The sequence below is a fragment of the Dermacentor albipictus genome, chromosome 3 (genome assembly GCF_038994185.2).
Source record: "Dermacentor albipictus isolate Rhodes 1998 colony chromosome 3, USDA_Dalb.pri_finalv2, whole genome shotgun sequence".
NCBI classification, from domain to species: domain Eukaryota; kingdom Metazoa; phylum Arthropoda; class Arachnida; order Ixodida; family Ixodidae; genus Dermacentor; species Dermacentor albipictus.
In genome coordinates this window covers 24,878,273-24,890,791 of record NC_091823.1, presented here as the reverse complement: position 1 = coordinate 24,890,791, position 12,519 = coordinate 24,878,273, and the positions used below count along the sequence as shown (strand labels likewise).

The 12,519-nt window shown below is 47.5% G+C and overlaps 2 protein-coding genes across 6 annotated transcripts in view; one reads left to right on the top strand and one right to left on the bottom strand.

Moving 5' to 3' along the window:
* The window catches only part of LOC135903874 (nuclear speckle splicing regulatory protein 1-like), an 84,857-nt gene extending 83,777 nt beyond the window's left edge, over window positions 1-1,080 (bottom strand). For both annotated transcript variants that reach the window (XM_065434295.1, XM_065434296.1), the window contains exon 1: window positions 486-1,080. In XM_065434295.1, the coding sequence (XP_065290367.1) occupies window positions 486-575 (90 nt within the window). In that variant the 5' untranslated portion in view covers window positions 576-1,080. The remainder of the gene's footprint in view (window positions 1-485) is intronic.
* The window catches only part of LOC135903876 (uncharacterized), a 367,982-nt gene that overhangs the window by 95,599 nt on the left and 259,864 nt on the right, over window positions 1-12,519 (top strand). The window lies entirely within an intron of this gene.

Below are 12,519 nucleotides of genomic sequence, written 5' to 3'. Positions count from 1 at the left end.
AAAGCCCTGCAATTCCCAAATGCTTGTTCGCCTAAGTGAGACCATTCGGAAGCTGTCAGCGAGTACGAAACGATGGCCGCGCAAGGAGTTTGGGAACACCTGGAATAAGTGAGATCAACATAAATAATTCAATTCCATATTATTTAGGTGGCTAAAGGGATAGATGGCATTTAAAAAAAGAACAGGAAGAATGACAAGTCTATATAGCCCCTACTGGCCTTGTTGACTATGTATTTGCGCACAAAAGCGATTCACCTTTGTTTGCATTATAGGTAAGCATAAGAGACGCAGAATCTTATTTTTTTATCGTGTGAATAGGTGTTTACTGCTATCAGCAAGCGAATTTCTGTAATGCCACGGCGCAACCATGCACAAAATTAATTTGATCAACAGTAGCATTTCGCACAGTATACAAAAAATAATTATTCGATATCAGTCATCAGGTATACAACGCTGCATGGTCAAAGCGCACCAAGGATACTTACAATTGCCACCGCAGCAGCAATGGTGGCAGCTGTCTTGTAGATACTATTACTCTTGCGTCCTTCCTCTTCAATCCTTGTTAAGTTATCCATTACGCTCGTAGATTAGCGGACAGTCCTTGAAACGGACGGTGTAGGTGTGTCAGCCCAGCGAAGTCCTTTGAGGACTATCTTTCATACACCACACTGCGAACGCAACTGCAGACCGCTTCACGAATGGCTTCAACTCGAAACACTTTCGTGAACCGCGGCTTATTCCTTGGGACCGCGGGCGCAGACCCGATGCCCGAAACGACAGGGAAGAGACGGGGTCCCGAGAGCTGGGCAGTTTCGAACGTCCGGGGGTCGTCCACTCGTTCGAGGCGTTTCCACTTTGCGCTACGTCACCTCCGCATTATGTCGACGTCAATGTTGGCTTTGCATGTTGTTTTCCCGAGGCCACCCTGCAAGAGAGCGCGTCCACAGCGAAATCACACCTGACGCTCTTGCAGAGGCATTCGGGTGCACACCTATGCACGTCTGCTCCTCCGACAGCTTGAACACTCGTCGGCCAGAGAGATAAGGCCCGGCACGCCAGGAGTAACCTCCCCCCCCCCGCGCGCGCTACGCACTTCTCGCTTCGTGCAGATACCCGCATGCCCGTGAGCACGCTCGTTATCGAGCGTTCCCGCTGATAAGATAAGCCGCTTGCACAGAACAAAATGGGGAGTGCCTCTGGAAGCTTTCGTCGACGCCACATCTGCAGGACATTGCGCGCGTGCGTGGAGGTCGTCGCATATTTGTCGGCCTGATATCGAAAGGCGCACCCACGTGTATCTATAGAGGCCTCGCCTATCGGCGCACCGTGGCTGCTAAATGTTCGAGGTCGACAATGCTTCACAAGGCGCGAAATTGTCGCCAAGAGTGCCTCTGACGCAAATCAGCCACCTCGAGAGGAATGGTGTCGCACGTTCGAAATTTTCACACAGGTAGTTCAAGACACTCAAATCAAAATCAAGATATGCTCTATATTACGTGTTGTTTTAAAGATATTAAGTTTTCGTCTGGTGAAAGAACCGATGAACTGCTATGATAAAAAAGAAACAAAAGCGAGGGATGCTGCACATTCGGAGAAATAAATTCATTATATTGACAAAGTGCAATTTTTAATAGGATAATACATTTGTACTGTGTACTCACTCACTCACTCACTCACTCACTCACTCACTCACTCACTCACTCACTCACTCACTCACTCACTCACTCACTCACTCACTCACTCACTCACTCACTCACTCACTCACTCACTCACTCACTCACTCACTCACTCACTCACTCACTCACTCACTCACTCACTCACTCACTCACTCACTCACTCACTCACTCACTCACTCACTCACTCACTCACTCACTCACTCACTCACGCACGCACGCACGCACTCACAGCGAGTGACTGGCTAGGATGTCATAATTTATTCCAAGAGTTCAGGCCTAAAGGCGCTCCTTCCAAGAGCATAGTTTACCAAGAGACCAGTGAACAGGACTTTTGATAACACTAGGTTTGTGTATGGTTATCTGTATATACTAAAAGCGGGATAACAAAGTTAACAGGTGTGACTTGTATGCGTTATCACGTATGCCATCTTTTTCATTCAATGCGTAACCATTCTTTGGCGAGTACCCTAGCAAGATCACACGCTTTGGGGGTGCCCATCCAGCCCCCTACCAAGACCGATTCCTCGGCAAGCTCCCACGCTTGAGTCCTGGGAGTGCACGATGAAGGCTGATGACCCAAAATGCCAATATGCCAGAGTAGGCTAATCGCGTCGCTGCCACATGGCATCCGCGCTAGTTCCTCTGCCGGGGTCTCAATAAATAATACGCCGGCAATAAAGTTTAGTTCTCTCTCTCTCTCTAGTAAAATCTATCCGTCCCATGACGCCTTATTTCTGCAAAATAAATGCATAGTTGGTAAAGTTAACGCATGTAATCGTTATAGTAGTGTAATAGTAGATGATTGGTATTGATGGGTAGACATACATAAGCCAGCTAAATAAGTAAGCAAAACCGAAGTGGCAACCAAGCCAAAGGATGCTTAAGCATCCGTAGCATTTCTTTAAATTTTAATTTGTGTGGTGGACAGTCCTTAGAAAAATACTCAAAAATTCGCTGCCGTGGCTTCATTGCCTTGACACTGAAGTGAACATCAGCGACAGGAGTAACGGTTATGTAATAGGGTAAGGCAGTATTGTTCTGCCAAGGCTGAAGTAATTGACTGGTACAACTGTGTTAGCGACGTTATCTGGAGAAGAGGAGGCAGGTCACAGATGCAGTGAGCATCAGGAACAATAACTATGTTATCTTCACTGAAGAAAAAAAGTATGGGACACGTATTCACAAAACGCTTTTCTATAGATAAGAGTTTCCTGGTCGGCCGACCCTTGAGCGCGCGCCACTCGTGATAGCAATCGGCGTGATAACGAGACCATTGCCGTTGTGATAATCAATCGCGGATGGCGCCATAACTGTAACAGATTAGCCAGAGGCACACTGCTTCCAAGCTCTTGAGTTTGGAAGCAAAACGGCAAACTAGGCGAGTTTTTGAGCTTTCATTGATACTAAAAGCGCGGACAGACAGAAACGAGTGTCGAACACAGGACTAGCGTCTAACGTTACCTACGGAAGAGAAGTTCTTGGAATAACGTATTTAATTTTTTTGAACCCACTTGTACCGAAAGTTGGGATTATATGAAATGTGATCCCTTTACTGTGGCTGCATCGCGCAGACCCAACGACACGACACACAGCCCTAATATGAGTCTCGACACACAGCACGGTGTGTGTGTCGTCTCGTGTGCATTCAATGTTACGTGTAGTCATGACTGCGCTACAACAAATTAGGAGACGACCTACCAACAAGCCCATATACAGTAGCTATACTTTTAATGTTAATGCGGGATGCTCGCGATTTCGTGATTTCCATGTTCAGCGCAACGCGGCTGGCACAGACTCGATGTTCTGGATTGCTCTGCTGTATACTTAACGACGCCTGTTATTTCTTTAGCCCCCGCCTCTCGTGCTGGCTCTATAATTATCCGTTGAATGACTCGCAGTCGAGCTTGATTCGCAAGGTGGTTTACGTCGGTTTCATGAATGTTGGAAAGGTTAGCTTTCCCGCAGGGCCGAAATTGTATAAAAGAACTCAACTGTAGAGCAGCGGAAGTGCGAGGCGGTCTAGTTAGCTGTCGTTCACCTTTGGAGGTAAAACAAAACCATCAAAAGGCAAACGACGAAGAACACGCTGGACAATAAACAAAGAATAGGCACGCCTTCTGCGCTGTTCTGTGTGTTTGTTATTGATCGACAACTGTTCTTCCGTCACGTTTCATTCCCGTCATAGATGAAGCAGAAGTGAAAGCTGAGGCCCACGCACAGTGGATACTATGTGCTCAAGAACATTATTGTACCAAAAGACCAGCGCTATTGCTCAAACGGCATCTTATACCTTGCTGTATCACCGACATCCTTAGGTGTTTTATTGCCATAGGAATTATATGGACACTCTAGGCGAATTTCTGCCGTCAGCGTCGGCGCCGCCGTGAGGTTCCGTATATAAAGTCCAAGGGCGATAATATTATCGCCGCGCGACTTGTGCTGCACGTGCGAGCGAAAGCGTGCAAGGGTGAGCCGGCGAACGCGGCTGAATGGGCTCAATCTCGCGTGCGCGAGCGAGAAAGGTGGGCCGGAAGCGCGCCCTCTCTTCTCGCTCGGGAGGCACGGAGTGAGACGAGGGAGAAGGGGCGTTGTGCTCCGGCGGCTGCTGCTTGCGGCGCGGCCGTGCGGGCGCCGTATCTTGAGAGCGATCTGCGACGTAGCCAAAATTCGCGCCCGCGCGGGCCTCGTCGACTTTTCGTTCGCGTTGAAGCGAGAGATGCACGAAGGCCAGTTCGCTCGCTGCTGCTACCGCGTTTCCTCAATCCGGCATTTCAACGCGATAGCGTTAAGGAGCCGGTGTCGCAGAAAATTCCACATCAGCGTCCGGTGTCGCACGTCGTTTCGGCAAAAAGATTTTCGAACCATCCATATCCAGGCCTTTCATGTTACGCAAGCAAGTTATTGAACTAACTGGACTTCCCAAGCTAAAATACGTGGAAAAATCGTAAGCTGTGACTTACACACAACCTACAGACATGATGGTTCTCAGATTGTAATCTGACTATACGAGAAAACGTAATTATGTTACGCAAAAACTGAAAGAAACCCCTTTTCTAGCGTTTCTACGATCCACAGACCAGCCGCGGCGTCCGCCATTTGCGCGCGCTGGCGCGCGGGTGTTAGGGGCCACGGAGCGGCGCGGCCCTGTTCCTTGCAATACCTCCAGCCGGTGCTCGCCTCCGTCGCATCGCGGCCCACGCAAGAAGCCGCGTTTCCACCACATAGCCCGCCTTTGTGCATAGTGCTCGCGGCCAGCGTTTTCCACTAAACATTACGCTTACGCAAGCTCCATTTGCTGGGAAGCGTGAGAAGCAGTCAGGGATCTTGGGATGCTATCGCGGTCCACTCTCAAAGGCGAAGCTCAAGCGTCCTTCAAATTGTGACAGCGAGTTTCCGCGCGTATCGAGCGAGATGTGTTCATGTTATCCCGTGCGCGCATGACACCGTGATTGTCAATTTAGTCAAAACACGCTGGTGGGCTCGTTGGTTTGAATCCATGATAGAATGAGCAAGAGCGACTAAACAAGGACGTAGAAAGGAACAGACATACAGAGATAGCACTGTGTGTCTGTTTCTTTCTACGTCCCCGTTCAGTCGCGCTTGCACATTCTATCATCGTTAATTTAGTTAGTAAGCGAATGTTTACAAGTCTATACGGCTGATAAAATTACTATCCTTACTATCCTTAATCAGTGCTTTGTGTTTCGGGCGAAACTGCAACTTTTCTGTTGTAATAAGTGATATATGTCTCGTTATTGACTTCGCTGTGTAACCTTAGCTCAGTGTGAATGGAAGGTCATCACCTTCGCCACTTTAGGCTCTTACGTGAAGATCTAGAGGGCGGGCTGGTGATTTGGCAATAATTATGCTCATTTTTCTCCTGCCTTGCGTTACTATGAACAATTATGTTGAGCAGGCGTTAACTTTGCCGTGTCAGTAATGATGTTACGGGAAGGAAGGGAAGAAGCATACGTCTATTTAGAGATGTCTTTTAATGGCCGCGCCAACATGCGTAGAGCAGCGAAAAAAGTCTAAGCTCTTCATCGTCGTCTTCAAGGCCGCCATGAGCGTCCTCTTCTTCCAACATTACAGACTGTGACATCATCCCCATCGGTAAAAGCACCTTATAGGTGCGGCTTATCGGTCCGAGAAGGTATGCTTTGAGACGGCTGACGTGGATGATGTCAGAGGTGGAGGCACAGTGGCATCCAATGGAGACACTTCATATGTGACAATGGTCACTTGGGGGAGGATGCGGCAAGGGCCGTAGTATCGCGAGAAGGGTTTCTCCGAAAGACCAACACGCCGAGTTGGAGACCAAACTAGCACAAGAGCCCCCGGTTCGCATTCTGCGTCATGACGGCACTGGTCGTAACGCCACTTCTGGTGTGTCTGTGAAGCAGAAAGACGAATGCGGGCAATCTGGCGTGCTTGGGTCGCTGTGGTTATGACATCCCCCCTGTACTCTGTCGGCGAGTCGAGTGTGGTTGAAAGGAGAGTCTCGAAAGGCAAAGTCGGCTCACGGCCGAAGAGGAGATAGAAGGGTGAGTAGCCAGCTGTTTTGGGGCGCCAGGAATTGTAAGCGAACGTGACAAACGGTAGAGAAGTGTCCCAGTTTCGATGATCGGAGGAAACATACATTGCTAGCATGTCAGTTAATGTGCAGTTCAGGCGTTCAGTAAGACCGTTAGTTTGAGGATGGTAAGCGGTGGTAAGCTTGTGTTTAGTAGCACATGATCGAAGTAAGTCGTCGATGACTTTAGCAAGAAAGTATGAGGATCTTCCGTGGTCGGTGAGAAGTTGACGAGGTGCAGCGTGGTGTAAGGTAACGTCGTGAAACAAGAACTCAGCGATGTCTGTAGGGCAACTGGTCCGTAGGGCTCTAGTAATAGAAAAGCGGGTTGTATAGTCCGTAGCGGCGGCAATCCACCTGTTTTCGTCATTTGATATAATGAATGGTCCAAGAAGGTCAACGCCCACGCGAAAAATAGGATCGGTCGGTATATCTAGGCTGCAACAGACCAGCAGGATGTACAGCTGGTCTTTCCCGGCGTTGACACAATTCACACGCGGCAACTTAGCGCCCGACAGAGCGGTTGAGACGGGGCTAGAAAAATTGTCACAGAATTCGGTCATAGGTCTGAGAGACGCCAAGGTGTCTAGTGGTAGGAACGTCGTGTAGTTGCTGGAGTACAGTCTGGCGAAGATGAGACGGAATGACGGTTAGGAGCTCAGGCCCATCGGGGTCCATATTGCGGCGACACAGGGTGTCATTCTGTAGCACGAACATGTGAAGGGATGGGTCGGATGGATCAGAGAGCAGGCGTTCGATAAGCTGCCGTAATGGTTCATCGTGTTCAGCACCAATGTCTTTCAAGGCGGAGAGCGAAAGAATGCCGATCGGTGCGACATCCACTAAACCGTCAGGTGCATCGACGGCATGACGAGACAGGCAGTCGGCATCCTGAGGTAGACGACCTGACTCGTAGACCTCAGCGTATGTGTATTCCTGCAGCCACAGGGCCCAGCGACCGAGGCCTCCGGCGGGATCTTTGAGGGAAGAAAGCCAACAAAGGGCGTGGTGATCGGTTGTAACTGTAAGTGGTCGACCATATATGTAGGGTCGGAAGTTCCCCACTGCCCAAATGAGGGCGAGATACTCGCGCTCGGTAGTCGAGTAATTGCGCTCGACCGTAGAGAGGAGGCGGCTGGCGCAGACGATAACGCGATTGTGCCCACATTGGCGTTGAGCTAAAATTGCGCCGATGTCGTAGCCACTGGCATCAGTGCGGATTGATGTCGGAGCGGAGGCGTCAAAATGGGCGATAACAGGAGGCGTAGTGAGCAGCGTGATGAGCTGCGAGAAAACAGACGCTTGTTCAGAGCCCTAGTAGAAAGGAACGTCTTTCTTGAGGAGGTCAGTCAGGGGACGGGAAACATGCGCAAAATTTTCGACAAACCTGCGGAAGTAAGAGCAAAGGCCAATAAAGCTTCGAACATCTTTGATACAGATTAGTAAGAGGAAATCCTGCAGAGCACGAGCTTTAGCGGGGTCGAGGCGAATGCCTGACGAATCGACAAGATGTCCGAGCATGGTTATTTGGCAGTCACTGAAGTGGGACTTAGACGAGTTGAGCTGCAGTGGTGTGAAAAACAGAAACAACAGATTAAAGTCTTTGAAGATGGGTCGCAAAAGTTGAAGGGAATACGACGACGTCATCCAAGTAGCACGAAGAGATGGACTATTTCATGCCACGCAAGCGCATGTCCATCATCCGTTACATGACATTACTTCACGTTACAGACTGTGACAGTATGTTTGCGCCATTTCCAAACAAAAACACCCACCCGCATCATTTGAGTTATTTGGCACAATGACTCGCCATATTTTCAAGAAATGTTGCAACGTTGAGAAGTTATACTCTGACGCCTGACACGCCATTGCAATGGATGATTTGGTGCGAACACGCACTCGGGGTCTGGACGATCGCCGTCGTGCTTTCTTAGCTACAGTCCCTGCATGGGTATCGGCCGCGGAATGCCTCACAGAAATGGCGCAATTACGGGACTGGTTGGACTAATCTCTACTTCGCTTGCAGTTCGACGCTCGCCTGACGATTTCTCGTGGGCGCAATTTTAGCATACCACGGTGCTTGATCAGAGAGAGAAGTGGTTCTTGTGGGGAAAGAAGGAAAGGCTAGCACTATCTTCTGCAACCCATGTGGGAGCACGGCTCAGCGCCAGCAGGGTGGGGGAGATGGGAGTAAAGGACAGAGAGGGTAGGAGGGAGAAAGGATCAAGCGTACTAAGAAATTACTGCGCCGCTCTCTCCTCAACGTTATTGACATCTTGAAATTGCAGTGGAGAGCAAGCTAATGGGGTCGCCGTGGTGCCCGATGAGTTAGGGACTCACGAACTCAGAGGCGGTCCTGCGCCACTGATCGCCCAGTACGTCAGGGATATAGTGGCTTCTCAGGTATTTCGACGGAGAGCTTGGTTTTATTCACATTCTCTGATCATGATGGGTCATATATCGAATTATTTTTTTCTTAAAGCTGAAGCACACTTCTTTCTTTGAGCGGCCGCATTCTCGGCAGAGAGAAGGAGATGGAAAAATAAACAACCAAACAAAAGAAAGAAACAAGCAAGCAAGCCAGCAAGCAAGCAAGCAAAGCATAGCATAGCAAAAGTGTAGCAAAAGCATAACAATATCATAACAAAACAATATCATGGCCTAGCATAGCCAAATCATAGCATATTCTAGCAAAAGCAAAGCATAGCAAAAGCAAAGTCAAAGTCAAGTCAAGTCAAGTTTATTTACAACATGCACAAGGTACAGTGTTGAAGGCCACCCTGGCAAGAAACCTGTAAACGTACAGCTTGGCGAGGCCAGGGGGTCACCACCAGGCAACATCAGCATCGCACACATCCGTAATAAAAACAATAAGCTCTCGTAAGTAGCTTCATTAATGCAACACGTGGTATTTATCCACTTCCCTGGGCATGAATACATCTACATACATGTATACTCATTACGAGCACATTGGAATTCGGGTAAATAACACTAGGGCCAGGGGAATATACACTGTTACACTTTTAAAAACGATCATTATTAAAAGCAATAATTAAAAGGAAGTTAAGCAATAGTACAGAATGTGCACGTGCGATTTACAAGCTATAGCAAAAGCAAAGCATAGCAAAAGCATAGCAAAGCAAACCAAAGCATAGCAAGGCAAAGAATAGCAAAGCATAGCAAAGCAAAGCAAAGTGTAGCAAAGGATAGCAAAACAAAACAAGAAAGAAACTTGCTACCTTTCACTGAACTGATGTAGAACTACTCACCTTCTAAATCACAGCGAGGCTCTCCCACGTGTACTTGTGACCGTTATACGAGTATCGTTTTTCTACGCGTCCATGTACGCTCTTCCGACCAAATATTGTTCTCATCGACGTCCATCTGTACATTGTAGGTGCAACAATCTCCTTATTCATCAGGCATATGTTATATGAGGTTCTTTTGCTTAGTTTAACAACTTCACTGATGTCCCATGTGACCTTGACCATGTTCATTTTATTTTACTTTCTAGCCAAGATTATCTTGAACATGGCGCTTAGTGACTAGTTCAAGCACTTTGTTATTAATTGCCACGTGTCCTTTGTCACCGAATATGGGATCTTGGCATGCCGTATGAAGACAGAAGTGAAGTTGCTGCTCGAAGATGAATTTGCAGTGAGTGACGAATCAAAGATGACAAATGCAGAGCCTTTGCAGACCTCGTACTGGTTCCTCCTCCATACGGCGGTCAAGAGATGGCTGTGACTGTTATACTAAGATATGACCGTAGTGAGAACGAGTATATAACAAGCGAGTTCCTATGTGTCCTGTTTATAGCGTTGACTTCTTTCGTTCAGACGGGTAAGGGTTGCCCCAAAAGCTAAAAAGAAAACAAAGAAACACGGAAATATACATTCTGTTTTTTTTACGCGCCAAAATCACCATCTGTTATTAAAGCACGTCATTACTGGGGACTACAACATAACTTTGGCTACCTGAATATATTAAAACGTACTCTTAAATATACGTGCATAAGCACTTTTGCATTGCGCCCCTGTCGAAATGCGGGCACCGCGGCCGAGGTCTAATCGCGACCTCGAGCGCAACGCCAGCCACTATACACAACCGCGGCAGGTTTACAGAAAAAGCTGAGTACGTTGCTGGAATTTTATTTTTGGCTGCAATTTTGGCATTATGCCAATCATAGGCGGTGGCCGTGGTTACCGGTGTGCTTGTAAAGCGCGTTTCACGCTCTTTTTCATCTTAGGGAAACACCTTCGGTGCACCTTGATTTATGCGATTTTGTCGGTTTTGCCATTTTCGCCGATGTAATTGTGCTTACAGTCAGCATATGGCACGTTGTACACAACGCCGGGATAATTATTGCTGTCGAGCAGACCTTTCGAGTTTTGGAGTAAATCGGCATAATTTTTGTATTTACGAGGGGTTCCCTAAAACTGATGATTAAAAAGAAAATGTGATTTGTGACTTTTAGTTTTGTAGGTCAAGTACTATCACATAGCTATAGTAAAGTCCGCCTCCTCGAATCAGGCATTGCCGAAAAGATCATGGGCCGTATTCACAAAAATTTTTGTGCGGATTTTCTGTATGCCACTGGTCAGCCGCGTTCGCTAATAATATCTCCGGAATTACGATTGGTTGACCCCTGCTCTTACGAACAGGTTCAGCGTAAGAACTATTTTGTGAATTCAGGCCCATATCTTTGACTCTGTAAGGCTGAGTTAAATAATTGAATCTGAAGACTTGCGACATGTTCGGAGCGACTGCTACCGCTACGCGTCAGAGCGAGTCTCTGAAAGCGTCACTGGCACCTTCAACGGGACTCGAGCTTGGCACTACAGCACATTCTCGGCCCACGGCAAAGCACCACTTGTGCATTACGCGCCACCAAGCTCTTCATGTTTGCTGACGTCAAGTTTGCTGAAGTCTTGCTGACGTTCTTGCGGGCCACGAGCGTTAATGAAACTTTGAAAATATCTCTATAGTGTATCTGTGTGCCTGCGTGTCACTGGACGTGCTGTAAAGTGTTTACCACTGTGTATATTCTAACCATCACCCAGCACCCGGAGTAGCATGTCTGGCGAACAGCCAGGCTAATGTCTCCAGCATGCAAGTAAAGCTTACTTCTTTCTCTCTGAGTGTGTCCCTAATATCTGATATAGATTTCAACACACACACGCGCAAAAAAAAAGGAATTAATGAATGAAAGAAAAAGGAACAAATGTGAAAGTGTGACGTCAGAGGAAATTGCGTAATGCGATTATAAGAAATGAAACTCATGTGCTTGGCGCCTATTCTAAACTATGTGTATAAACTGCTGAATAAGCAAGGTAGTGAGTGGGAACAAAGAACGTTATTTCATTAAAAGAGATGTCAAAGCCTTTAAAGATGCCTCTTGTGCTGGTAGATGATTCTGGAGTTCGAAGAAAAGCTGCCTCTTGAGTAGTTTTTCAAGGTACTGAACAAAGCATGTCAACTATTATTGATCCCGTGCCAAAAAATTGTCAAAAATATTGATCCCGTACCACTTGCGTGTCTGCGCGTCTGGAGTAAAGCGCTGTCAAGCGTATTTCCAGCAAAGTTATAGTTAAGCAGATATGTTGAGCATAAATGAGTGAATCAGTCGGCTTTGCTCGTTAGCGATCAAGTGCGGCCGCTCGATCAAAGACTCTAGGGCCATCTCTGTAGTAACCGACACGCTTTGTATTCAGGTAGGCAGCGGCAGCGCCGACATGATACTCCTAAGAACGACCTAGTACTCCTTAGATACTCCCAAGAACGGCGGCGAGGTTTGGGGTTTGAATAACTAGCTCGTGTTTGCTGTTACTTTATTACTGCGTAGCCACTCAAACAAGAAGTTCGACGTAATAAGCTGGCTGGTACACATTGTATGTCATATAGAAGGACATTGCTTCGCACCTGGATGGCCCGCTGTGTTCGTTGCAAACGCGTTTAACGACCTACGCTTCTATGCAAGTGTTCAAACAGTAGCTTGGAAAGCATTATCAACATCAATTGCACCGGCAGGCTGGGCAGTGTGATTTAATTACGACCGCCTAAGAGCCAGTGAGCGCAACTCTCATTTGCGTAGTGAAGCAATGAATCGGGACATAAAACCTGCACATATCTAGATATACTGTCGGGTTCTAGGTATCTCTATAACAATTACAACCTCTAATAAAACGACTCGTGATATTCATCGGCTTCTATGATTTTACAGCGAAGCTGTATATGGCAAGGGTTCCGTGCATTTTTTCAATCCGTGAA